Here is a 26,613-nt window from a genome sequence, read left to right as displayed (position 1 = left end):
ATGTAGGCCCATTTATAATGTAGGCCTATAGTTAGTGTAAATGACATATTTCAATTTAGGCTTATATTTAGTGTAATGACATATTATTTAATTTTTAGGAGCCTAATAAGTCAATTTACATCACTGATAAATATGCGGATTATTTTGATTATGAAGATGTTGGTGATGATTGTGATGCTATTCAAACTAGCAAGGATTCCACAGGAATAGGAAAATACACTTCTTCGGGTAGGCATCTAACGCCTAATAACAACAATAAAAAGGTAAAGGGAACCCCACATGACGATTTCATGGTAGCTGCAACAGAAGCTTTGCGTACAGCTACTACATAATCATCTAAGAACGAAACAGGAGCCAATGATGAAGATCTGCATCAGGGGAATTATTCACAATGTGGTTGAAAAGGATAACAACTCCTAGGCTTAAGCGCAAAGCGATTCAACAAAGGAGGTGATATTTAGAATACCTGATGAGGACGAAGAGCTACAAAACAATTCTCAGTTTAAATATTCTCATCAGATTTATTAGCAACTACCACCAATAAATCAGCCACCACCTAATCAACCACCACCGATAATCAGCCACCACCTAACCAACCACCACCACCAATAATCAATCAATTCGTATCCTTTTAAGAATAACATTTATTCAACATTTATTCACAGTGTTCTGTAGATTGTCTTATTAAAGTATTATTACCAAACCATTATATAAACCAAAGAAAAGTTTAATACATTTTATAATACATTTGTGTAAATTATTTAATGTATAATTGTTTTCTTCTTGCTGGCTTAATTACATTAACTTCTCCCGATTCTGTACTGTAATCTTAAATAATACAGTAATAATAAAATAATCTAAAATTAAATATTGTATAATTATAGCAAATTAAATTGTGTCTGAATCAATCCGTTACCTGATGCCAACAAATGAACAACAAAAAGCACAATTCACGAAGTTGTCTTTCAATAAATACATAATTTAATTAAATATATAATTTACAACTGTTTTACAACCATTTTATTTTACAGTATCTGACTATGGAGGTATCCTCCATGATCTGACCCACATGTTGGAAATGGGTCGCTTTATAATTTGGCGAGAAATATACAAAATTGTACGTTTGTGACATTATGTTTACAATGTTACTCTAGTCCAACTCTCCACTCCCATTCAACTTTACCATTTCCATTAAAATAGTCACAAAACTCATTTTGTACAAGTTTAGCCGGACCACCAGCCCTGTTACCACATTGTGATTCTAATGGAGCTATTCCATTTGGGGTAGGACCTCTTCGCCAACTTCCTTCAGTCACTATTCCAGTTTTTATATTTTCTATATCGAGATTATTTAATGTGTATATATTTCTTGAACTGGGCTTGGTGAGTAAATAATTGTGAAGTACACACGTACTTAAAACCATCGACCTTACGTTATTAGGGTGTGCTCTAAATGGTTGCTGAAATACACGGAATCGATTTGCCTGGATTCCAAAAGCATTCTCCGCTGTCCTCCTTGCCCTTGAAAGACGGTAGTTGAAGATTTCTTTTTCCTTACTTATTCCTCTTGATGGATAAGGTTTCATAATAGTTTCTTTCAAAGGAAAAACTTTATCAGCCACTATTACATGAGGCATTGGTTTCTCCCTTCCAGGAAGGCATTGTGGGCCTGGAATATTGATCGTACCGTCATCAAGAGCTTTTTTCAACGAACACCCATGCCATACTCCACCATCATCCACTCTACAGCCGACATCAACATATATGAATTTATAGTCTGCATCAACTAATGCCATTTGAATAATACTGAAATTGTTTTTATACATTGATACCCATCCAGGCCGTGGGTTTATTTGTATAATTTGTCCGTCTAGTGCTCCAATACAATTGGGAAACTGCCATTTTTCATTAAAACCTTCAGCTACTTTTAGCCAATCGTCTTCTGTTTCAGGAACCTATGTAATTGCAATAAAAACATGTATAGTGTATTTGGTCATTGTAATGACATAATTTAAATTGTTTTTAGAAACGTAAACTTATATATAAAAATCCGGATGCGGATTCTTCAAAGCATTTTTTACTTTTATATTTTCATATCACATTTAACATCAGACAGCACCAACCAGTGATCACTCAGTCAGGGCTCCATGGTTATATCTCGCACAATAACAGCTTATAATAATTAGTGGGGGGGGGGGGGGTGCTACACGGACTAGTGCAGGTTCATGTGAATAAAAATAAATATTAATGTTATTCTATACCTTTAAGTAATCCTCTTTCAGCACATCATAAATGGCTTTGCATGTTTCAGGAATCAATTTACTCAAGGTGCTCCGTGGAACTCTATAAAGACACTCCATATCTTGATATGTGTTTCCTAGACAAAAGAAATCATTTATTTTGATATTTCAATCGGGTCTTTTTATGAGCATTTTTTGTTGAGTGCACAGTCTACATTTATAAACTACTTCAGATGTAAATTTGAATAACGAAACCTATGCACAACGTTGTCTGCTCGTGTAAACTATGACTATGTGAGTTGTAACATGGAGGTATATAATTTTTGTTGATCGGATGGCATTGGAAAAATATACCCACATGCATTCTAAAAACTAGGTAGGGGGATTTAAATCTATTCATCACAGTTTGGTCAATACGCTTCTGGAGTCAAATACCAAAAAAGCTAAATATATTGGTACCCGCAATTACACCGAATACTGTACTAATCTATCCGTATTTATGCCGTTGTGTTTCTTTTAATTTTTCAACCAGCATATAACAATACAATAACATACAATAAAACCCTAAAAATGAAAACATCATGCAGTTTAAAGTAAAATACGTTGTTGTAACTGATTATTTTAGCAGTTTAGATCTGATGTTTAGAAAATTACAGATCCAGAAAAGCGATCTGTCTACACTATCAAACTTTATGTGACAACAGAAAACGTGATGTGCCCATATATGGACACAATGTCATAACGCTACCATATTTGGGCACATCACACATTTTTATTGTCAACTAGTGCGATAGGGTAGACAGAGCTTAACATATCTATCTATACTGTAAAAGCAAGATATATGAGGTTTATTTTTATAGACCGGATTCTAGGCTAGCTAGATCGGAGAGAAAGCAAGAAGCTAAGTAATTCGACATTCTTACCTGATGTTAAAAAACGAAGCGTTAAAGCCAATCTCTCTTCTGGGGAAATTGCTTTTCTCATATGTGTGTCCTCTCTTTTTATTAAGGGAGTTATTTTTTCCAAAATATCATCGAATGATGATTTGTCCATGTGTGGAAAATATTTGTCTCTTTTTATATCCTCTGCCTCCAGTTCTTTTAAAAGGTCATAATATGCTCCATGGTGTAATTGTCGGCGTTCTATCCATGGTTTTACCCAAACACTACGTTTCTTTTGCAGTCTGTTTAAAGCTTTCTTCTTGCGTTGTACAGCTTCTACTATACACATAATACTGGTTACTTTCATTAGTAATACATGATCCATGTCAATATATCAAAAGATGACCGTACTAGCTGATAAATTGAAAATAATTGAACAATATAAAACTGTCCTGGCTGAATTTGTAATCAAAATGAGCGAGTAAGGAGAGTTTCTCAAATTGATAAGACGGTCCCTAATTCAAAGCATATCGCCATCATTCAAATAGGCTTATAAAAGTACGGTACATCACTCTCCGTTTGAAAACAAATTCGTAAAGTTTACATTATAGAAGCATGGAGGTAACCATGATTTAATATAGTATATAGTCTTTATGTGAATAGTAAAATGTAAAAATATGCGAGATTTTGACGTCTACACACTCATTTTGTTTCTTGTTAATCAAGATGCATTAGGATCGACCATAGAGATATTATAGTCACTATAATATCTCTATGGATCGACGCAAAAGTTTTTTTCAAAAATGTAAGCGCTCTAATATTAAAACACATAATCGTAAGAAAGACTGCATTTATTGTCTTTTTTTATTTATTTATTTTTTATTTCGATTTTTGTCCGAGTTTACAAGCTCAATTAGTATACGTATGAAACGCCATATGTGCCAAAATATTTTTCTTTCTACTAATATTAAGTCAAACCAAAACTAGGAGCCCTATAATCATTTTGTGGATTATCAGGGTTCAGTCATTTTAAAATGATGCATTTCTAATATAATGACCACATAAAAACAGTAGACCTGCTAGAGTGCGTTTTATGAACATTTACTAAACACCAAAAAAAAAAAAAAAACCGCGACGACCTGAAAATAAGTTATATATGCTGAATTTTGCCTATTTCGACATATTATAATGTGGTAGGCCAATTAGAGAAGAGTCCAATTTCACTCTTCCCTGAATACCATGAAGACTAGTCGTAATTGTCATTTTGTTGGGTTAAATTCAAATGGTAAATCAGGGAGGTATAAAAGACTTCTTCGACCCTTCAATTCATGGACCCACATAAATCTAATTTAGGTCCATGGTTTTAAATATTATAAAAGCAATCGTCATTAGCTCATGAACATCAATGCATACATTGATAGAGAGCTCTGAACAATGGAGAACAAGTCGTCTGCAAACAAACATCATACTAGAAGAAGAAATCAGATATTTTATATACTATACTGTACAATGTATGTTTTACAGGACTGCAACAAGTTATTAAGAAACTTAAAAAGAAAGTTTATGAATGCTAAAAATGGATCAGCTTTATTCATCAAAAGTGTTGTACACTACACAAAAACAACACATTTTTACCATTAAAAATACTATTTAAAATAGATTTATATGTTAAGCAACATTCTCAACTGGTCAACAATTATCTCTACACAATTTTGTAATATTATTGTTTTATTTGGGACAGTAGTGATTTATTTATTTTATTTCCAATCAAAAATAATAAAACATATATGTGCAAATACTACTGAAATAAAATGTACAGTATATGGTGACCAGTGAAACATGTTGCATTTTATAAAGCATGTTAAAATAACCAATCACCATAGGTAATAAAAAATATCTACACTTTAGAGTGTAAATCACTAAACACTATCACTATCATCTTGTCTGAGTAAAATATAATCTTATTATTTTTTTAAGTAACATTTATATAACAGTTCCTGTAATATATTCACCTTTAAATCAACACTAATTTTTTAACATTTCAACTAGTTTCTAAAATCAGAAATTCAAACAGATCTAGCTCGTCAAACTCACTGTTTATATGCATATATAAACTGCGAAGTGTTTGCGATTGATCAGCCGAATACGTCTATTATTTGTGAATGGTTGAAACTGTGGTTACTGGATTTTTCTGGGTAAGCTGATATGTGATACAGTATATGCCTGGGTATAAGATTATCTATAATTTTGTATATCAAGTAATGTACTGGTATATATGACAAAAAGCATGTCCAACTGCAATTCATTTTTTAATACTCTACCTATAGTGCATGCGAAGTATAATGAAAATTTACAAGCATGACAAAATGGAAACTAAATTTTAAAATGGATGTCTATGTACAAGTAAGCTTATAAAACAGAGCATATACTGTATTTAAACCAAAACAGTTTAGTTATTTTCACTGTAAGGTGGCAGAAAGTGAGGGTTAATTCCCTCATGTCTGGCTTCCCCACCAGCAGGGTTCTGTTGAAGTAGATGATCTGCTTGGTACTGTTGAGGAGGTGGAGCAGCACCGGTAGGCTGACCAGACTGCTGATCAAAGGGTTTTCCCTGAGGATTGCTGGCTTCTGGATACTGTTGCTGATTACCAGTTGGTAGCTGCTGTGATTGAGAAGCAGCATATTGTTGCATTCGCGGTGGCTGGTGAACATACATTTGACCAGATGGTGTAACAAAGTGAGTTTGTGGTGGGAAAACTGGAAAAGAGAACAACATGTCATTAAATGCCAGTAACAAAAATTGTACAACTAGCATTGGTGATGTGTTTTAAATTGTAGGTATGTTACCAGTAAATAGTGATAACTGTATCACTCATGTCGAAAAGTGATACCTTTTACAGTATATCATTTTCAGGAATTAAATTTTGAAGTAAAACATACTGGTAGGTCATCATAAAGAATTTCTAATAAGATTTTCACATTTTCACGCATTACATCACTATCCTTATTTTAGAAAGTTCAAGACTGTCATTTGAGTAATTGGCAAGTGACAATGAACACATACTACTTTCAGTAGAATAAGTAACTTATTACATTAAAGTAGTAAAGCAGTTGTACTAAATATGAGTGCTTGTCATTGCAAAATTTGTATCTGTAATAAAGACCATGTTTAGTACCTGGGGTTGCTGCAGCACTGGAACCTCCATGGTGCAGTAACAAAGGCTGCTGGATCATCTGAAAAAAAAAATATCACAGTTAGTTTGTGAATATATACTATATCGTCTAAATATATTGTTTACTATAAATTTATTTTAGTTAAGATCATTGTTTAGCAGTCCCTGACCAATTCATCTGAATATTTTATATTATGGTTTGTTGGTCAAATAAACACATAAAATGAAAACTAGCTGACCAAAACACAATGATGCAGTATTCCCATTTCAATTCAATAAACACTGATTTCTTTAAATGTAACAGCAAATAATAGCCATTGAAGCAAAGCTAAACAAACTCAGATATCACAAAACTGTTCTGTTCTGTTTTCTGACAAGAAGAAAGATTTAGCATAACAATAACATACTACTGTATAACCTAATGACGTCAGGAGTCACCTTACGATAAAATTAACCCCACTAAGCTACTATTGATCTTTCTAATTATCTGTCAGGCTTATTGACCTGAGCCTGCAACTTTTTTTTCTGAGAATGAAACAAAGTGAGTGGAAGTGAGGCATGGGATGCTATTCTCACTCTGTAAGCATGAGACTTTAGGGAAGGACAACAAATATCTTATGTTCGCTAGAGCGTAAAATCATATACAGTCAATGCACCCTTGCGCGAAGACGACTCAAGACCGACAGTATCTCCCTCTGCGCTCACCTGTCTTCTTCCTCCTTCTGAATCGCTTGGTTCTGGTGGAACAGCATAGGCCTAGCCTTCTAGCTAGGACCCTCGCATTCAAACGCGCTTTTAATACAGCCATTTTAACCAAATAACAATGTTATTTCATTAAACAATTAAATTAGAAGTTCAAATATTGTTTAGAGTTTTGAAATTTCCACTTTTAAGTGTATTTTGAACTATCTATTTAAGGATATGTGTACATTATCTCTAGTCGTTTTCTGTAAACGGGAAAATGGCAACTTTATCGTCCTCAAAAAGTTAAGACGACAGAATTTCACCCTAAGCTCCGCCCACTTAATTAAAGCTCATGCATACATTATTCATGAGCACTGTCCTGTGGCTTCCCGTCGTGTTTCGTAAAGTCCCTTTTGTAGGTTAAGGGTTGAAAGCTCAAGTACGTATTTCAGGTTGGTCAAATATATGGAAAAATGTTATTACCCCAATTGTTTGCCTGGTGCCTGAACAGCAAACAGATACAGACAACAGACAGACACAAGTGATTGCAAGTCCAAGTTCAACAGCACCAATAGCAATTAGCACTCCATCTATAGCTACTTCTGCCGCCTAAAAAAGACAAAATGACTAAAAATGAGCAAGTAACTTTATTTCTGATGGACCAAATGAAAGTAACTAAGGATTAAAAAAAAACCCTGATTTAAGCTGTTGGTACCATATTATAGAGCCCAACTTATTACAGTACATCAATGGAAAAAAGCTAAGGCCTACTAATAGATTTTTTGAAGTTATCCACTTCGTATAATGTATGAGGTGTGCATAAACAAGATGGTAATAGTCAACACATAGGCCTAATTGTTTAAACACAAGGCACTTAGTTTTACCGAAAGATGACAAAAAAGTGTCTCCTTGTGTTTGTTAACCTATATTTTGTTGAATTCGCGTCAAAACTACTTTTTGCTACTACTTATTTGGGGAAACGTTTATGAATACGGACGTGAATGAATGTGGTCGTCCTACTTTCATAACAGATATAGTTTTTTGTTTGACTACAAGTAATAATTCAGTTACAGTTTTATTTTACACAACATATTACACTGTATTTACAATTATTATAAATTATAATATAACATTTGATTGTGTGTGGATTTCATTACAATAAGCCATAATGGCTTTAATTTGTATCGTTGATCTCACACAGCTGATTTTTTTGGATTCAAGGATTTACAAATGTTTTGAAAATACCTACACAGTCTTCATACTGAAAGTGTGAAAAATAATTCCAATGACAACGATCTTCATCTTCATAATCGTACTCACTTCCAGCAGCTATACTCATCAATGTCATCTGATCAATAGCCACCAAGATTGAGATAATGTTCATCACAAGAGCACTGACAGCCTGAAAGAAAGTACAATTTGTACCAATTCAACATACTAGGCTTAAAGTTGACCAGTTTAAACATTGTAACTTAACTGGCAATAAATACTGCTCTGAAGTGGGAATGGGAATCAATCAATTCCCATTTTGTCATATTTTATTTCAAGCCAGAGTGCTTGACAATAATAAATAATTGAATTGAAATGTATATTGAGTTGGTAGGATGGTATTAAAAGTTACATGTCTCAGTGAATTCTGTCAGAGTTCATCTCTAAAATTAAGTAAACAAAATTGTAAACAATTAATGACAAAATAATACTTACAACACATTTGTTGTCGGTTTTACTAGAACACAGACACAATATTCCAGCTGTCAAGACAATCTGAAAAATAAAGTTAGTTCTATGTTCTTCAGTCACTGACTAAACTACATGGACAATGTAAAAAAACATATAAAAATAATTCCTCATTATGACAAATTATATGTTTTTGCATATTTGTTATTCATAGGCAAGGACAAATTCCAAAATTATTTGAGTAAAGCTACTATATTGTAGTAAATTAACTTTGTAAACAGTGTATAGTCATTTGTTTCACAAGAAAATGTCCCTTTAATTAATAGAGGTTTCTGCTGAATAGGTCTCCTAATGAAGAGTTTTACTGTAAATTAAAAATAAGTAAGATTGTTTTAAAGCCCTATCATTTGCAAGAAATATCCCCTACTGGTGATGTGTGTAAACCTAATTAACAAATTTAGATAATGAAGTCCATACTTACTGCCCCACCCCACAGTCCACTACCAAAGAATCCATAAATGAATGTTGGCATAACAATAGAAGCAATGCCAAATGCAACAGAAGTAACTGCTGTCAATATCATGAGAATTCCAAAAACCAACTGTGCTTTTTTGGAGCACTGAAGTGGACAACATTTGCGCTGGTTTTGATGGCCATAATAAGGTTGGGCGACACAAACGGTTGGTTGAGAATTCATTTTTCAAGCGAGCTAGAAACAAAAAATACAAAACTTTATTATGGTATTATTTCTGATGAGTATAAAAAAAAATCTATTCTTTCCTGTAGTGTAAGTTTAAAAAAAATATATTTAAACTATATAGATAAGTAAAAAAAAGACACAACAAATAATGCAACAACAATAACACCATACCATCAACCATCCATCTGACTCTATCAGACATGTGACTTTAGTTTTAATATATTGAGGAAATAGAGCTATTTCACAATGCATGTAAATTCCAACTTAGTACTGTATATCAATATATCAGGGAAAAACTTGTTACAATACCACTGGTACTGTATATTATACTAATGGTACATTGAAAAGGGTGGTTGGGTGGTTAAGCCTACAGTATTTATGATATATAATACTCCATACTTACATATTAAATTGCCAAATTCAATAATACTAGGCCTAGGCCAAAAAAGTATGATCAATCAACAACGGTGGTACAATAATAATAATAAATAATGAAGAGTATACCGCCACCACACTTTCCATGGGAAAGGGGGAGGGGGGGGGGGAGAGAGAGATCGCGACGATATCACCAACACGGATGTGAAAACGTCACACATAAACGAGGTATAATTGTGTAGCGGAAATGGTTCTTTTGGGAAACTGTATCACGTCACGAAAGCTTCTACAACGGCTAGCTGACTCGACAATACAATGGGTATTTGGGACTGGGATTACGACTAACATTTCATAATGAAAATTTTCTCTTTTATAAATAATTAGTAATGTCTTTCTTGCATAAACAAGCTATAATAGTACAGTAATTAAAATAAATTTGACCACGATTTGCTGCAGTTTCTCTCAGTTTATTAAAATAATTTGTAAGGCCACAGTTTAGTAGATAAATAAAGTCGTTAAATAAAGTTGTGAAAAGACCCGTTGGTCACACTCCGCGGCGTACTGAAAATATTTTAGAGCTGCTAAAATGCACTATTCAAGCCTTAAAATGTGACCAAGCATAAATATTCCATCTGTGTTTTCAACATTAGTTATAAATGGTTCTGTATTTGTTAGGCTATTTCTTGTTTTCAACTTTTTAAATATTAACCATGGACAAATTAATAAATTAATTAACTAATGAAACGCTTCACAAAGTTAGCTACGGTTTTTAATTTTGATAAAATGTCTTGGTGTAAACGTTCATACTATTAAGTTCATTTTCTGATGATGTGGGTCTTCAGGCTTTTTCTTTAATTCGAATATTTGTTGTCACACCTCTGATCATCAATGTATTGCGTTCATGTTATGAAACAATTGGTATTTAGGAATTGGAAAAAAACTCAGGGTTTTACACATAGACCTACAATCTTAATTTATTAAATTACTTTAACATAATTAAAATGCCGGAGGGCCAAAATTTAATACGCAGAAAAAACCCCGATAGCACGCCGCACTAGCAATTTGCTGAACAAACACTAATACCAATAAAAATCAAGATGTTGTAGTTTATATTTATACTAATTTCATCTATTTGAGTTGTTATTTATACGGTCTTATTTAATGACAAAAATAATATTTATTCATGCTAATATCGCACAATTTATTTTCAAATGTCAATGCGTGTTAAATCATGAAAGAGAAAAAGAAGAAATATTTGTCAATCCTCATACTATGCGTTAGAACTCGTTCAAAAAATCAATATACCGTGTGACTTATATTGTAGTACAATCATAATAACAACAACGTGTATTTTATTCTGGCCTATAATATTAATTATGTTTGGGAATTCGTCACAATATTTTTAAATATTAAATATATTAAAATACCAATCCAATCCAAGGCGTTTCATTGGCTGTTGATGATGCAATAAGTTGGGCCATGGTTGTGTACTTATTACGTTTCCAAAAAACACCTCGGATTCGAAGAGGTAACATGTTGTGACAGGTATATAAAATATACCAAATTGGCTAGTTGAGAATTCTCAACTATTACCGCAGTACGCCTGTAACGACGAAGCCTACCGGTATAATGGGATAGGCTGATTTCCTTGTTAACTTAAGGGGTCATTTAATTACTGAATTATGATTGGTAGTAAAGGAAATTTACTGGAATCCTATTGGATGGTAAGGTGGAAGTAGGACCATGTCCATCCCATTGCAGTAAAGTTGAGCCACCTGCGACCATTACAATGTCCTACCATGCTAATGTAGGAGTGGGGAAATGTTATGCTTACTACTGTTTCTTTTAATAATTTAGTACAATTAATAAGAATAAAGAATACACTTAACAATATACAACAAATAACATTAATGTACGATGTAGTTTAACACTGTTCTCAACTATAGTCATTTTGGTATACTTGAGCACATTGATAAAGAATAGGATAAACTTAACAATATACAACAAATAACATTAATGTACGATCCCGTTTAACACTGTTCTCAACTATAGTCATTTTGGTATACTTGAGAACAGTGATAAAGAATAGGATAAACTTAACAATATACAACAACAATGTACGATCCCGTTTAACACTGTTCTCAACTATAGTCATTTTGGTATACTTGAGCACAGTGATAAAGAATAGGATAAACTTAACAATATACAACAAAAAACATTAATGTACGATCCAGTTTAACACTGTTCTCAACTATAGTCATTTTGGTATACTTGAGAACAGTTATAAAGAATAGGATAAACTTAACAATATACAACAAAAAACATTAATGTACGATCCCGTTTAACACTGTTCTCAACTATAGTCATTTTGGTATACTTGAGAACAGTGATAAAGAATAGGATAAACTTAGCAATATACAACAAAAAACATTAATGTACGATCCAGTTTAACACTGTTCTCAACTATAGTCATTTTGGTATACTTGAGAACAGTGATAAAGAATAGGATAAACTTAACAATATACAACAACAAACATTAATGTACGATCCCGTTTAACACTGTTCTCAACTATAGTCATTTTGGTATACTTGAGCACAGTGATAAAGAATAGGATAAACTTAATAATATACAACAAATAACATTAATGTACGATCCAGTTTACCACTGTTCTCAACTATAGTCATTTTGGTATACTTGAGCACAGTGATAAAGAATAGAATAAACTTAAAAATATACAACAAAAAACATTAATGTACGATCCAGTTTAACACTGTTCTCAACTATAGTCATTTTGGTATACTTGAGCACAGTGATAAAGAATAGGATAAACTTAAAAATATACAACAAAAAACATTAATGTACGATCCAGTTTAACACTGTTCTCAACTATAGTTATTTTGGTATACTTGAGAACAGTGATAAAGAATAGGATAAACTTAACAATATACAACAAAAAACATTAATGTACGATCCAGTTTAACTCTGTTCTCAACTATAGTCATTTTGGTATACTTGAGAACAGTGATAAAGAATAGGATAAACTTAACAATATACAACAAAAAACATTAATGTACGATCCAGTTTAACACTGTTCTCAACTATAGTTATTTTGGTATACTTGAGAACAGTGATAATAGGATAAACTTAACAATATACAACAAAAAACATTAATGTACGATCCAGTTTAACTCTGTTCTCAACTATAGTCATTTTGGTATACTTGAGAACAGTGATAAAGAATAGGATAAACTTAACAATATACAACAAAAAACGTACATTAATGTACGATCCCGTTTAACACTGTTCTCGACTACAGTCATTTTGGTATACTTGAGCACAGTGATAAAGAATAGGATAAACTTAACAATATACAACAAAAAACATTAATGTACGATCCCGTTTAACACTGTTCTCAACTATAGTCATTTTGGTATACTTGAGCACAGTGATAAAGAATAGGATAAACGTAATAATATACAACAAATAACATTAATGTACGATCCAGTTTACCACTGTTCTCAACTATAGTCATTTTGGTATACTTGAGCTGTTGTAAAAAAATTGGTATCAAATTCTGAGCAATACAAACATGTTGTAAGTGGATGTATTTTGAACAACTTGATACATTTCTTGCTGCCACACATTTTGCTAGCCAGCTATCCGTTTCAAATTTGGTAAGAAATATACAAAATTGTAAGTTTACAATGTTTATTAGCAGTTGCCATTGACGCATTTGACTCTATGTTGTTATTGAAATAATCATGTACAAACAATACAAAATCCTTTTCTAGTTTTAGGAATTCCTGTATACCACAGTCACTGTAAGTGTAATACGGCGCTATTTCATTTGGGTACGCGCCTCTCTTCCTTCTCACAAGTATTAGAATTTGACTTTTGGGGAAATTTCATTTTTCCTAAACCTTCAACCTATCTGTTTTGCAATAAATTATGTATATTTTGGTAACATATTGTTGGTGTCATCTGTTTTATTTTTCAGGAACCTAATGTGTCAATTTACATCACTGATGAATATGCAGATTATTTTGATTATGAAGATGTTGGTGATGATTGTGATGCTCTTCAAACTAGCAAGGATTCTACAGGAACAAGAAAATACCCTGCGGCTAAGCATCTAACACCTAAAAACAATAAAAAGTTAAAGACAATTAATGAGAGAACCCCACATGAGGATTTCATGTTAGCTGCAACAGAAGCTTTGCGTACAGCTACTACATCATCATCGAATAAGAATGAAACAGGAGCCGATGATGAAGATCTGCAACAGGGGAAACTATTTGCAATGTGGTTGAAAAGGATAAAAACTCCTAGGCTTAAGCGCAAAGCGATTCAGCAAATGCAGGAGGTGATATTTAGAATACTTGATGAGGACGAAGAGCAACAAAGCAATTCTCAGTTTAACTATTCCCCTCATATTTATAATCATCCACCACCAACAACAAATCAGCCACCACCACCAATAAATCAGCCACCACCACCAATAAATCAGCCACTACCAATAATCAGCCACCACCAAATCAACCACCACCAATAATCATCCACCGCCAAAAATCATCTACCACCAAATCAGCCAGCACCACAATCAGACACCACCAAATCAGCCTACAACCAAATTAGCCACCACCAATCAATCAGCCACCACCAAATCAGCCTACAACCAAATCAACCAATCAGCCATCACCAAATCAGCCCACAGCCAAATTATCCACAACCAACCAATCAGCCACCACCAATAATCATCCACCACATAAATCAACCACCACCAAAACGTTCCACATTTTTTCCCTCGCAACTACAGCTTCTTCATAAATGATAAAATCGTCATTCATAAATAATAAATAAATAAATGGATTTGCAATTTAAACACTCAATTTACTAAGAATATTGTGTGGAACTGTATACTGTAATAGGCCTAATGACAATGTTACAATAAAATAATCAATCGCTTTTCTGAAGGTTTTCTCATGTCGATTTCCTTGCGTTACTATATAAGCTCACGTCGAGTTTTTCACCAGTCTTTACCATTTTTATAGATGATTGATATAGAGTATCAAACTGTGTTAAACCTGTCATTCCTTCCCAGCACGATCAAATGATTAAACAGATCATTATGTAATACTGCAAGATTATTCATTAACAATTTGGCTCGAATTACATTGAGATATTTAGGCCTACTGAACAAGAAATTAACTTTTCTTTTATTAATGAATTAACGGGTTGGTTTTAGCAAAGGTTCTCCAATAAAGGACCGTTTTACAATAGTTTATTGATCCGAGATTGATAATTGTATTCATCGTTTTAGGTTTGTTGTTTAAACATTTTACAGTTGGGACATCCTCTTAGTTCTATTTCTAATTACAGTACTGTGCTTTTGTCTAAATGCATTTGCATAATAATTGCTTTTTTGTAGTTTTTCTTGATGATCATTCAATATTTAATCCGAATAGCTATTTTCTTAAGGTCTGTCTACACTATCAAACTTTATGTAATCAAAAATGTGATGACGTGCCCATATATGGACATAATGATGGCATATCACTACCATAATTGAGTACATAAAGTTTGATAGTGTAGACAGAGATAGTATTATGTTGAGGATGGCAGATCTCACTGATTTTATTACGGTTTATTAAATTATATATTTTTTTCAAATTATCATTTTCAACTATAATAACTTGATAGTGTAGACAGAGATAGTATTATGTTGAGGATGGCAGATCTCACTGATTTTATTACGGTTTATTAAATTATATATTTTTTTCAAATTATCATTTTCAACTATAATAACTCAGAGTAACTAGTTCCGGTACTGTATAATCATAATATAACTGGCTATACCGCTATACTGACTGAGTGAAAGAAACTTGACTGCTCAGTTATATTTTATAAGAAGTTGATCCTTCCCCCGGGACGCCTGTCAATCCCAAATTGTGCCCATTAGTGTATTGAATGGGTTCACCATTGAATTGGATGAACATAATAGATCGTATCTATATATAAATTTACGTAAAGGCAACTATCAGTAATGTTTAAAAAAATATTAATTGTTCCCACGTAGGTTGAAGTGCGAAACATTTCGGAATAATCATGGAATAATTTACTTCATGGAATAGACTTCTAAATTGCACCACTCCGGTATTGATACGCTTATTTTTTGTTCACATGGTTAAAAAAAGCGCTCGAATAATGTCCCGGACCGGCCTTTCCCATAATAGAGTGACAGTGAATTTAGGATGCATTTCGTGCTGCCACACATTTTTCAGCAGCAGCAGCTTGCCGTTTCAAATTTGGTAATTATTTAAGCAGTCTAAAATTGACTTTGCTATTAAAGAACATAGACCATTTGCCATTGAAGTAATTAGGTAACAAGGACATATACATGTTAGTGTTTACCGACCTACCAACCGACCGACCGATCAACCGAACGACATAGTAAGTCGCGTTGCACGCGACTAAAAACTTCTTTTGTAGTATGTTTACGGTACAGTCTAGCTTTACCAGCACTATTACAACAACGTAATGCTAATGGATTTGAGGGTGTAGGCCATATGTATATTTATAATGTAGGCCCATTTATAATTTAGGCCTAGGCCTATAGTTAGTGTAAATGACATATTTCAATTTAGGCTTATATTTAGTGTAATGACATATTATTTAATTTTTAGGAGCCTAATAAGTCAATTTACATCACTGATAAATATGCGGATTATTTTGATTATGAAGATGTTGATGATGATTGTGATGCTATTCAAACTAGCAAGAATTCCACAGGAATAGGAAAATACACTTCTTCGGGTAGGCATCTAACGCCTAATAACAACAATAAAAAGGTAAAGGGAACCCCATATGACGATTTCATGTTAGCTGCAACAGAAGCTTTGCGTACAGCCACTACATCATCATCTAAGAACGAAACAGGAGCCAATATGATGAAGATCTGCATCAGGGGAATTATTCACAATGTGGTTGAAAAGAATAACAACTCCTAGGCTTAAGCGCAAAGCGATTCAACAAAGGAGGTGATATTTAGAATACCTGATGAGGACGAAGAGCTACAAAACAATTCTCAGTTTAAATATTCTCATCAGATTTATTAGCAACTACCACCAATAAATCAGCCACCACCTAACCAACCACCACCGATAATCAGCCACCACCTAACCAACCACCACCACCAATAATCAATCAATTCGTATCCTTCTAAGAATAACATTTATTCAACATTTATTCAGAGTGTTCTGTAGATTGTCTTATTAAAGTATTATTACCAAACCATTATATAAACCAAAGAAAAGTTTAATACATTTTATAATACTGTACATTTGTGTAAATTATTTAATGTATAATTGTTTTCTTCTTGCTGGCTTAATTACATTAACTTCTCCCGATTCTGTACTGTAATCTTAAATAATAATAATAAAATAATCTAAAATTAAATATTGTATAATTATAGCAAATTAAATTTTGTCTGAATCAATCCGTTACCTGACGCCAACAAATGAACAACAAAAAGCACAATTCACGAAGTTGTCTTTCATTAAATACATAATTTGATTAAATATAATTTACAACTGTTTTACAACCATTTTATTTTACAGTATCTGACTATGGAGGTATCCTCCATGATCTGACCCACATGTTGGAAATGGGTCGCTTTATAATTTGGCGAGAAATATACAAAATTGTACGTTTGTGACATTATGTTTACAATGTTACTCTAGTCCAACTCTCCACTGCCATTCAACTTTACCATTTCCATTAAAATAGTCACAAAACTCATTTTGTACAAGTTTAGCCGGACCACCAGCCCTGTTACCACATTGTGATTCTAAAGGAGCTATTCCATTTGGGGTTGGACCTCTTCGCCAACTTCCTTCAGTCACTATTCCAGTTTTTATATTTTCTACATCGAGATTATTTAATGTGTATATATTTCTTGAACTGGGCTTGGTGAGTAAATAATTGTGAAGTACACACGTACTTAAAACCATTGACCTTACGTTATTAGGGTGTGCTCTAAATGGTTGCTGAAATACACGGAATCGATTTGTCTGGATTCCAAAAGCATTCTCCGCTGTCCTCCTTGCCCTTGAAAGACGGTAGTTGAAGATTTCTTTTCCTTACTTATTCCTCTTGATGGATAAGGTTTCATAATAGTTTCTTTCAAAGGAAAAACTTTATCAGCCACTATTACATGAGGCATTGGTTTCTCCCTTCCAGGAAGGCATTGTGGGCCTGGAATATTGATCGTACCGTCATCAAGAGCTTTTTTCAACGAACACCCATGCCATACTCCACCATCATCCACTCTACAGCCGACATCAACATATATGAATTTATAGTCTGCATCAACTAATGCCATTTGAATAATACTGAAATTGTTTTTATACATTGATACCCATCCAGGCCGTGGGTTTATTTGTATAATTTGTCCGTCTAGTGCTCCAATACAATTGGGAAACTGCCATTTTTCTTTAAAACCTTCAGCTACTTTTAGCCAATCGTCTTCTGTTTCAGGAACCTATGTAATTGCAATAAAAACATGTATAGTGTATTTGGTCATTGTAATGACATAATTTAAATTTTTTTTAGAAACGTAAACTTATATATAAAAATCCGGATGCGGATTCTTCAAAGCATTTTTTACTTTTATTTTCATATCACATTTAACATCAGACAGCACCAACCAGTGATCACTCAGTCAGGGCTCCATGGTTATATCTCGCACAATAACAGCTTATAATAATTAGTGGGGGGGGGGGGGTGCTACACGGACTAGTGCAGGTTCATGTGAATAAAAATAAATATTAATGTTATTCTATACCTTTAAGTAATCCTCTTTCAGCACATCATAAATGGCTTTGCATGTTTCAGGAATCAATTTACTCAAGGTGCTCCGTGGAACTCTATAAAGACACTCCATATCTTGATATGTGTTTCCTAGACAAAAGAAATCATTTATTTTGATATTTCAATCGGGTCTTTTTATGAGCATTTTTTGTTGAGTGCACAGTCTACATTTATAAACTACTTCAGATGTAAATTTGAATAACGAAACCTATGCACAACGTTGTCTGCTCGTGTAAACTATGACTATGTGAGTTGTAACATGGAGGTATATAATTTTTGTTGATCGGATGGCATTGGAAAAATATACCCACATGCATTCTAAAAACTAGGTAGGGGGATTTAAATCTATTCATCACAGTTTGGTCAATACGCTTCTGGAGTCAAATACCAAAAAAGCTAAATATATTTGTACCCGCAATTACACCGAATACTGTACTAATCTATCCGTATTTATGCCGTTGTGTTTCTTTTAATTTTTCAACCAGCATATAACAATACAATAACATACAATAAAACCCTAAAAATGAAAACATCATGCAGTTTAAAGTAAAATACGTTGTTGTAACTGATTATTTTAGCAGTTTAGATCTGATGTTTAGAAAATTACAGATCCAGAAAAGCGATCTGTCTACACTATCAAACTTTATGTGACAACAGAAAACGTGATGTGCCCATATATGGACACAATGTCATAACGCTACCATATTTGGGCACATCACACATTTTTATTGTCAACTAGTGCGATAGGGTAGACAGAGCTTAACATATCTATCTATACTGTAAAAGCAAGATATATGAGGTTTATTTTTATAGACCGGATTCTAGGCTAGCTAGATCGGAGAGAAAGCAAGAAGCTAAGTAATTCGACATTCTTACCTGATGTTAAAAAACGAAGCGTTAAAGCCAATCTCTCTTCTGGGGAAATTGCTTTTCTCATATGTGTGTCCTCTCTTTTTATTAAGGGAGTTATTTTTTCCAAAATATCATCGAATGATGATTTGTCCATGTGTGGAAAATATTTGTCTCTTTTTATATCCTCTGCCTCCAGTTCTTTTAAAAGGTCATAATATGCTCCATGGTGTAATTGTCGGCGTTCTATCCATGGTTTTACCCAAACACTACGTTTCTTTTGCAGTCTGTTTAAAGCTTTCTTCTTGCGTTGTACAGCTTCTACTATACACATAATACTGGTTACTTTCATTAGTAATACATGATCCATGTCAATATATCAAAAGATGACCGTACTAGCTGATAAATTGAAAATAATTGAACAATATAAAACTGTCCTGGCTGAATTTGTAATCAAAATGAGCGAGTAAGGAGAGTTTCTCAAATTGATAAGACGGTCCCTAATTCAAAGCATATCGCCATCATTCAAATAGGCTTATAAAAGTACGGTACATCACTCTCCGTTTGAAAACAAATTCGTAAAGTTTACATTATAGAAGCATGGAGGTAACCATGATTTAATATAGTATATAGTCTTTATGTGAATAGTAAAATGTAAAAATATGCGAGATTTTGACGTCTACACACTCATTTTGTTTCTTGTTAATCAAGATGCATTAGGATCGACCATAGAGATATTATAGTCACTATAATATCTCTATGGATCGACGCAAAAGTTTTTTTCAAAAATGTAAGCGCTCTAATATTAAAACACATAATCGTAAGAAAGACTGCATTTATTGTCTTTTTTTATTTATTTATTTTTTATTTCGATTTTTGTCCGAGTTTACAAGCTCAATTAGTATACGTATGAAACGCCATATGTGCCAAAATATTTTTCTTTCTACTAATATTAAGTCAAACCAAAACTAGGAGCCCTATAATCATTTTGTGGATTATCAGGGTTCAGTCATTTTAAAATGATGCATTTCTAATATAATGACCACATAAAAACAGTAGACCTGCTAGAGTGCGTTTTATGAACATTTACTAAACACCAAAAAAAAAAAAAAAACCGCGACGACCTGAAAATAAGTTATATATGCTGAATTTTGCCTATTTCGACATATTATAATGTGGTAGGCCAATTAGAGAAGAGTCCAATTTCACTCTTCCCTGAATACCATGAAGACTAGTCGTAATTGTCATTTTGTTGGGTTAAATTCAAATGGTAAATCAGGGAGGTATAAAAGACTTCTTCGACCCTTCAATTCATGGACCCACATAAATCTAATTTAGGTCCATGGTTTTAAATATTATAAAAGCAATCGTCATTAGCTCATGAACATCAATGCATACATTGATAGAGAGCTCTGAACAATGGAGAACAAGTCGTCTGCAAACAAACATCATACTAGAAGAAGAAATCAGATATTTTATATACTATACTGTACAATGTATGTTTTACAGGACTGCAACAAGTTATTAAGAAACTTAAAAAGAAAGTTTATGAATGCTAAAAATGGATCAGCTTTATTCATCAAAAGTGTTGTACACTACACAAAAACAACACATTTTTACCATTAAAAATACTATTTAAAATAGATTTATATGTTAAGCAACATTCTCAACTGGTCAACAATTATCTCTACACAATTTTGTAATATTATTGTTTTATTTGGGACAGTAGTGATTTATTTATTTTATTTCCAATCAAAAATAATAAAACATATATGTGCAAATACTACTGAAATAAAATGTACAGTATATGGTGACCAGTGAAACATGTTGCATTTTATAAAGCATGTTAAAATAACCAATCACCATAGGTAATAAAAAATATCTACACTTTAGAGTGTAAATCACTAAACACTATCACTATCATCTTGTCTGAGTAAAATATAATCTTATTATTTTTTTAAGTAACATTTATATAACAGTTCCTGTAATATATTCACCTTTAAATCAACACTAATTTTTTAACATTTCAACTAGTTTCTAAAATCAGAAATTCAAACAGATCTAGCTCGTCAAACTCACTGTTTATATGCATATATAAACTGCGAAGTGTTTGCGATTGATCAGCCGAATACGTCTATTATTTGTGAATGGTTGAAACTGTGGTTACTGGATTTTTCTGGGTAAGCTGATATGTGATACAGTATATGCCTGGGTATAAGATTATCTATAATTTTGTATATCAAGTAATGTACTGGTATATATGACAAAAAGCATGTCCAACTGCAATTCATTTTTTAATACTCTACCTATAGTGCATGCGAAGTATAATGAAAATTTACAAGCATGACAAAATGGAAACTAAATTTTAAAATGGATGTCTATGTACAAGTAAGCTTATAAAACAGAGCATATACTGTATTTAAACCAAAACAGTTTAGTTATTTTCACTGTAAGGTGGCAGAAAGTGAGGGTTAATTCCCTCATGTCTGGCTTCCCCACCAGCAGGGTTCTGTTGAAGTAGATGATCTGCTTGGTACTGTTGAGGAGGTGGAGCAGCACCGGTAGGCTGACCAGACTGCTGATCAAAGGGTTTTCCCTGAGGATTGCTGGCTTCTGGATACTGTTGCTGATTACCAGTTGGTAGCTGCTGTGATTGAGAAGCAGCATATTGTTGCATTCGCGGTGGCTGGTGAACATACATTTGACCAGATGGTGTAACAAAGTGAGTTTGTGGTGGGAAAACTGGAAAAGAGAACAACATGTCATTAAATGCCAGTAACAAAAATTGTACAACTAGCATTGGTGATGTGTTTTAAATTGTAGGTATGTTACCAGTAAATAGTGATAACTGTATCACTCATGTCGAAAAGTGATACCTTTTACAGTATATCATTTTCAGGAATTAAATTTTGAAGTAAAACATACTGGTAGGTCATCATAAAGAATTTCTAATAAGATTTTCACATTTTCACGCATTACATCACTATCCTTATTTTAGAAAGTTCAAGACTGTCATTTGAGTAATTGGCAAGTGACAATGAACACATACTACTTTCAGTAGAATAAGTAACTTATTACATTAAAGTAGTAAAGCAGTTGTACTAAATATGAGTGCTTGTCATTGCAAAATTTGTATCTGTAATAAAGACCATGTTTAGTACCTGGGGTTGCTGCAGCACTGGAACCTCCATGGTGCAGTAACAAAGGCTGCTGGATCATCTGAAAAAAAAAATATCACAGTTAGTTTGTGAATATATACTATATCGTCTAAATATATTGTTTACTATAAATTTATTTTAGTTAAGATCATTGTTTAGCAGTCCCTGACCAATTCATCTGAATATTTTATATTATGGTTTGTTGGTCAAATAAACACATAAAATGAAAACTAGCTGACCAAAACACAATGATGCAGTATTCCCATTTCAATTCAATAAACACTGATTTCTTTAAATGTAACAGCAAATAATAGCCATTGAAGCAAAGCTAAACAAACTCAGATATCACAAAACTGTTCTGTTCTGTTTTCTGACAAGAAGAAAGATTTAGCATAACAATAACATACTACTGTATAACCTAATGACGTCAGGAGTCACCTTACGATAAAATTAACCCCACTAAGCTACTATTGATCTTTCTAATTATCTGTCAGGCTTATTGACCTGAGCCTGCAACTTTTTTTTCTGAGAATGAAACAAAGTGAGTGGAAGTGAGGCATGGGATGCTATTCTCACTCTGTAAGCATGAGACTTTAGGGAAGGACAACAAATATCTTATGTTCGCTAGAGCGTAAAATCATATACAGTCAATCCACCCTTGCGCGAAGACGACTCAAGACCGACAGTATCTCCCTCTGCGCTCACCTGTCTTCTTCCTCCTTCTGAATCGCTTGGTTCTGGTGGAACAGCATAGGCCTAGCCTTCTAGCTAGGACCCTCGCATTCAAACGCGCTTTTAATACAGCCATTTTAACCAAATAACAATGTTATTTCATTAAACAATTAAATTAGAAGTTCAAATATTGTTTAGAGTTTTGAAATTTCCACTTTTAAGTGTATTTTGAACTATCTATTTAAGGATATGTGTACATTATCTCTAGTCGTTTTCTGTAAACGGGAAAATGGCAACTTTATCGTCCTCAAAAAGTTAAGACGACAGAATTTCACCCTAAGCTCCGCCCACTTAATTAAAGCTCATGCATACATTATTCATGAGCACTGTCCTGTGGCTTCCCGTCGTGTTTCGTAAAGTCCCTTTTGTAGGTTAAGGGTTGAAAGCTCAAGTACGTATTTCAGGTTGGTCAAATATATGGAAAAATGTTATTACCCCAATTGTTTGCCTGGTGCCTGAACAGCAAACAGATACAGACAACAGACAGACACAAGTGATTGCAAGTCCAAGTTCAACAGCACCAATAGCAATTAGCACTCCATCTATAGCTACTTCTGCCGCCTAAAAAAGACAAAATGACTAAAAATGAGCAAGTAACTTTATTTCTGATGGACCAAATGAAAGTAACTAAGGATTAAAAAAAAACCCTGATTTAAGCTGTTGGTACCATATTATAGAGCCCAACTTATTACAGTACATCAATGGAAAAAAGCTAAGGCCTACTAATAGATTTTTTGAAGTTATCCACTTCGTATAATGTATGAGGTGTGCATAAACAAGATGGTAATAGTCAACACATAGGCCTAATTGTTTAAACACAAGGCACTTAGTTTTACCGAAAGATGACAAAAAAGTGTCTCCTTGTGTTTGTTAACCTATATTTTGTTGAATTCGCGTCAAAACTACTTTTTGCTACTACTTATTTGGGGAAACGTTTATGAATACGGACGTGAATGAATGTGGTCGTCCTACTTTCATAACAGATATAGTTTTTTGTTTGACTACAAGTAATAATTCAGTTACAGTTTTATTTTACACAACATATTACACTGTATTTACAATTATTATAAATTATAATATAACATTTGATTGTGTGTGGATTTCATTACAATAAGCCATAATGGCTTTAATTTGTATCGTTGATCTCACACAGCTGATTTTTTTGGATTCAAGGATTTACAAATGTTTTGAAAATACCTACACAGTCTTCATACTGAAAGTGTGAAAAATAATTCCAATGACAACGATCTTCATCTTCATAATCGTACTCACTTCCAGCAGCTATACTCATCAATGTCATCTGATCAATAGCCACCAAGATTGAGATAATGTTCATCACAAGAGCACTGACAGCCTGAAAGAAAGTACAATTTGTACCAATTCAACATACTAGGCTTAAAGTTGACCAGTTTAAACATTGTAACTTAACTGGCAATAAATACTGCTCTGAAGTGGGAATGGGAATCAATCAATTCCCATTTTGTCATATTTTATTTCAAGCCAGAGTGCTTGACAATAATAAATAATTGAATTGAAATGTATATTGAGTTGGTAGGATGGTATTAAAAGTTACATGTCTCAGTGAATTCTGTCAGAGTTCATCTCTAAAATTAAGTAAACAAAATTGTAAACAATTAATGACAAAATAATACTTACAACACATTTGTTGTCGGTTTTACTAGAACACAGACACAATATTCCAGCTGTGAAGACAATCTGAAAAATAAAGTTAGTTCTATGTTCTTCAGTCACTGACTAAACTACATGGACAATGTAAAAAAACATATAATTCCTCATTATGACAAATTATATGTTTTTGCATATTTTGTTTGTTATTCATAGGCAAGGACAAATTCCAAAATTATTTGAGTAAAGCTACTATATTGTAGTAAATTAACTTTGTAAACAATGTATAGTCATTTGTTTCACAAGAAAATGTCCCTATAATTAATAGAGGTTTCTGCTGAATAGGTCTCCTAATGAAGAGTTTTACTGTAAATTAAAAATAAGTAAGATTGTTTTAAAGCCCTATCATTTGCAAGAAATATCACCTACTGGTGATGTGTGTAAACCTAATTAACAAATTTAGATAATGAAGTCCATACTTACTGCCCCACCCCACAGTCCACTACCAAAGAATCCATAAATGAATGTTGGCATAACAATAGAAGCAATGCCAAATGCAACAGAAGTAACTGCTGTCAATATCATGAGAATTCCAAAAACCCACTGTGCTTTTTTGGAGCACTGAAGTGGACAACATTTGCGCAGGTTTTGATGGCCATAATAAGGTTGGGCGACACAAACGGTTGGTTGAGAATTCATTTTCAATCGAGCTAGAAACAAAAAATACAAAACGTTATTATGGTATTATTTCTGATGAATATAAAAAAATATCTATTTTTTCCTGTAAGTTATAAAAAAAAAAATTAAACTAGGCCTATATAGAAAGTCAAAAAAAGACAACAAATAATGCAACAATAGCACCATACCATCAACCATCCATCTGACTCTATCAGACATGTGACTTTAGTTTTAATATATTGAGGAAATAGAGCTATTTCACAATGCATGTAAATTCCAACTTAGTACTGTATATCAATATATCAGGGAAAGAATCTTGTTACAATACCACTAGCTGGTACTGTATATTATACTAATGGTACATTGAAAAGGGTGGTTGGGTGGTTAAGCCTACAGTATTTATGATATATAATACTCCATACTTACATATTAAATTGCCAAATTCAATAATACTAGGCCTAGGCCAAAAAAGTATGATCAATCAACGGTAGTACAATAATATAATAAACAATGAAGAGTATACCGTCGAGAGATCGGAGCTAGGAGAGAGTCGCGACGATATCACCAACACGGATGTGAAAACGTCACACATAAACGAGGTACAGTATAATTGTGTAGCGGAAATGGTTCTTTTGCGCGGAAACATTGGGAAACTGTATCACGTCACGAAAGCTTCTACGGCTAGCTGACTCGACAATACAATGGGTATTTGGGACTGGGATTACGACTAACATTTCATAATGAAAATTTTCTCTTTTATAAATAATTAGTAATGTCTTTCTTGCATAAACAAGCTATAATAGTACTGTACAGTAATTAAAATAAATTTGACCACGATTTGCTGCAGTTTCTCTCAGTTTATTAAAATAATTTGTAAGGCCACAGTTTAGTAGATAAATAAAGTCGTTAAATAAAGTTGTGAAAAGACCCGTTGGTCACACTCCGCGGCGTACTGAAAATATTTTAGAGCT

General features: G+C 33.2%; 5 protein-coding genes across 5 annotated transcripts; 1 reads left to right on the top strand and 4 right to left on the bottom strand.

Annotated features, from left to right (window-relative positions):
- Window positions 1–814: 814 nt before the first annotated feature.
- Window positions 815–3,589, bottom strand: LOC140051651 (uncharacterized). Its single transcript, XM_072096926.1, has 3 exons — window positions 3,164–3,589; window positions 2,262–2,377; window positions 815–1,955 (listed from the first exon to the last, which is right to left on the bottom strand). Exons 1-3 carry the CDS (start codon window positions 3,504–3,506, stop codon window positions 1,146–1,148), a joined length of 1,269 nt encoding a protein of 422 aa, XP_071953027.1. The 5' UTR covers window positions 3,507–3,589; the 3' UTR covers window positions 815–1,145.
- Window positions 3,590–3,986: 397 nt separating this feature from the next.
- Window positions 3,987–9,876, bottom strand: LOC140051992 (uncharacterized). Its single transcript, XM_072097354.1, has 7 exons — window positions 9,759–9,876; window positions 9,137–9,364; window positions 8,683–8,742; window positions 8,228–8,380; window positions 7,462–7,587; window positions 6,298–6,355; window positions 3,987–5,878 (listed from the first exon to the last, which is right to left on the bottom strand). The coding sequence occupies exons 2-7, from the start codon at window positions 9,350–9,352 to the stop codon at window positions 5,571–5,573; spliced, it is 921 nt and encodes a 306-aa protein (XP_071953455.1). The 5' UTR covers window positions 9,353–9,364; window positions 9,759–9,876; the 3' UTR covers window positions 3,987–5,570.
- A 3,456-nt stretch (window positions 9,877–13,332) lies between these two features.
- On the top strand, window positions 13,333–14,704 carry LOC140052164 (uncharacterized). The gene is made up of 2 exons (XM_072097600.1): window positions 13,333–13,405; window positions 13,729–14,704. The coding sequence occupies exons 1-2, from the start codon at window positions 13,334–13,336 to the stop codon at window positions 14,281–14,283; spliced, it is 627 nt and encodes a 208-aa protein (XP_071953701.1). The 5' UTR covers window position 13,333; the 3' UTR covers window positions 14,284–14,704.
- Window positions 14,705–16,977: 2,273 nt separating this feature from the next.
- LOC140051656 (uncharacterized) lies at window positions 16,978–19,901 on the bottom strand. Its single transcript, XM_072096934.1, has 3 exons — window positions 19,476–19,901; window positions 18,574–18,689; window positions 16,978–18,270 (listed from the first exon to the last, which is right to left on the bottom strand). Exons 1-3 carry the CDS (start codon window positions 19,816–19,818, stop codon window positions 17,746–17,748), a joined length of 984 nt encoding a protein of 327 aa, XP_071953035.1. The 5' UTR covers window positions 19,819–19,901; the 3' UTR covers window positions 16,978–17,745.
- Window positions 19,902–20,296: 395 nt separating this feature from the next.
- LOC140052028 (uncharacterized) lies at window positions 20,297–26,228 on the bottom strand. Its single transcript, XM_072097400.1, has 7 exons — window positions 26,069–26,228; window positions 25,448–25,674; window positions 24,995–25,054; window positions 24,540–24,692; window positions 23,774–23,899; window positions 22,610–22,667; window positions 20,297–22,190 (listed from the first exon to the last, which is right to left on the bottom strand). Exons 2-7 carry the CDS (start codon window positions 25,661–25,663, stop codon window positions 21,883–21,885), a joined length of 921 nt encoding a protein of 306 aa, XP_071953501.1. The 5' UTR covers window positions 25,664–25,674; window positions 26,069–26,228; the 3' UTR covers window positions 20,297–21,882.
- Between the last annotated feature and the right edge of the window lie 385 nt (window positions 26,229–26,613).

This window comes from Antedon mediterranea, chromosome 6, assembly GCF_964355755.1.
Source record: "Antedon mediterranea chromosome 6, ecAntMedi1.1, whole genome shotgun sequence".
Taxonomy (NCBI): domain Eukaryota; kingdom Metazoa; phylum Echinodermata; class Crinoidea; order Comatulida; family Antedonidae; genus Antedon; species Antedon mediterranea.
Note: the sequence above shows the minus strand (reverse complement) of the source record. Positions and strands in the feature narration are given on the sequence as shown.

What these genes read in the sequence shown, in the direction of transcription:
- LOC140051656 (XM_072096934.1), bottom strand. Translation starts at nt 19,818, where the DNA reads ATGGATCATGTATTACTAATGAAAGTAACCAGTATTATGTGTATAGTA. An exon ending in GCTTCGTTTTTTAACATCAG is followed by an intron (nt 18,690 to 19,475) that starts GTAAGAATGTCG and finishes TCTTTTGTCTAG; the next exon opens with GAAACACATATCAAGATATG. An exon ending in TGAAAGAGGATTACTTAAAG is followed by an intron (nt 18,271 to 18,573) that starts GTATAGAATAAC and finishes GCAATTACATAG; the next exon opens with GTTCCTGAAACAGAAGACGA.
- LOC140052164 (XM_072097600.1), top strand. Translation starts at nt 13,334, where the DNA reads ATGTATTTTGAACAACTTGATACATTTCTTGCTGCCACACATTTTGCT. An exon ending in AGCTATCCGTTTCAAATTTG is followed by an intron (nt 13,406 to 13,728) that starts GTAAGAAATATA and finishes TTTATTTTTCAG; the next exon opens with GAACCTAATGTGTCAATTTA.
- LOC140052028 (XM_072097400.1), bottom strand. Translation starts at nt 25,663, where the DNA reads ATGAATTCTCAACCAACCGTTTGTGTCGCCCAACCTTATTATGGCCAT. An exon ending in AAACCGACAACAAATGTGTT is followed by an intron (nt 24,693 to 24,994) that starts GTAAGTATTATT and finishes ACTTTCTTTCAG; the next exon opens with GCTGTCAGTGCTCTTGTGAT. An exon ending in ACTTTCAGTATGAAGACTGT is followed by an intron (nt 23,900 to 24,539) that starts GTAGGTATTTTC and finishes TGTCTTTTTTAG; the next exon opens with GCGGCAGAAGTAGCTATAGA.
- LOC140051651 (XM_072096926.1), bottom strand. Translation starts at nt 3,506, where the DNA reads ATGGATCATGTATTACTAATGAAAGTAACCAGTATTATGTGTATAGTA. An exon ending in GCTTCGTTTTTTAACATCAG is followed by an intron (nt 2,378 to 3,163) that starts GTAAGAATGTCG and finishes TCTTTTGTCTAG; the next exon opens with GAAACACATATCAAGATATG. An exon ending in TGAAAGAGGATTACTTAAAG is followed by an intron (nt 1,956 to 2,261) that starts GTATAGAATAAC and finishes GCAATTACATAG; the next exon opens with GTTCCTGAAACAGAAGACGA.
- LOC140051992 (XM_072097354.1), bottom strand. Translation starts at nt 9,352, where the DNA reads ATGAATTCTCAACCAACCGTTTGTGTCGCCCAACCTTATTATGGCCAT. An exon ending in ACTTTCAGTATGAAGACTGT is followed by an intron (nt 7,588 to 8,227) that starts GTAGGTATTTTC and finishes TGTCTTTTTTAG; the next exon opens with GCGGCAGAAGTAGCTATAGA. An exon ending in GCACCAGGCAAACAATTGGG is followed by an intron (nt 6,356 to 7,461) that starts GTAATAACATTT and finishes TTTTTTTTTCAG; the next exon opens with ATGATCCAGCAGCCTTTGTT.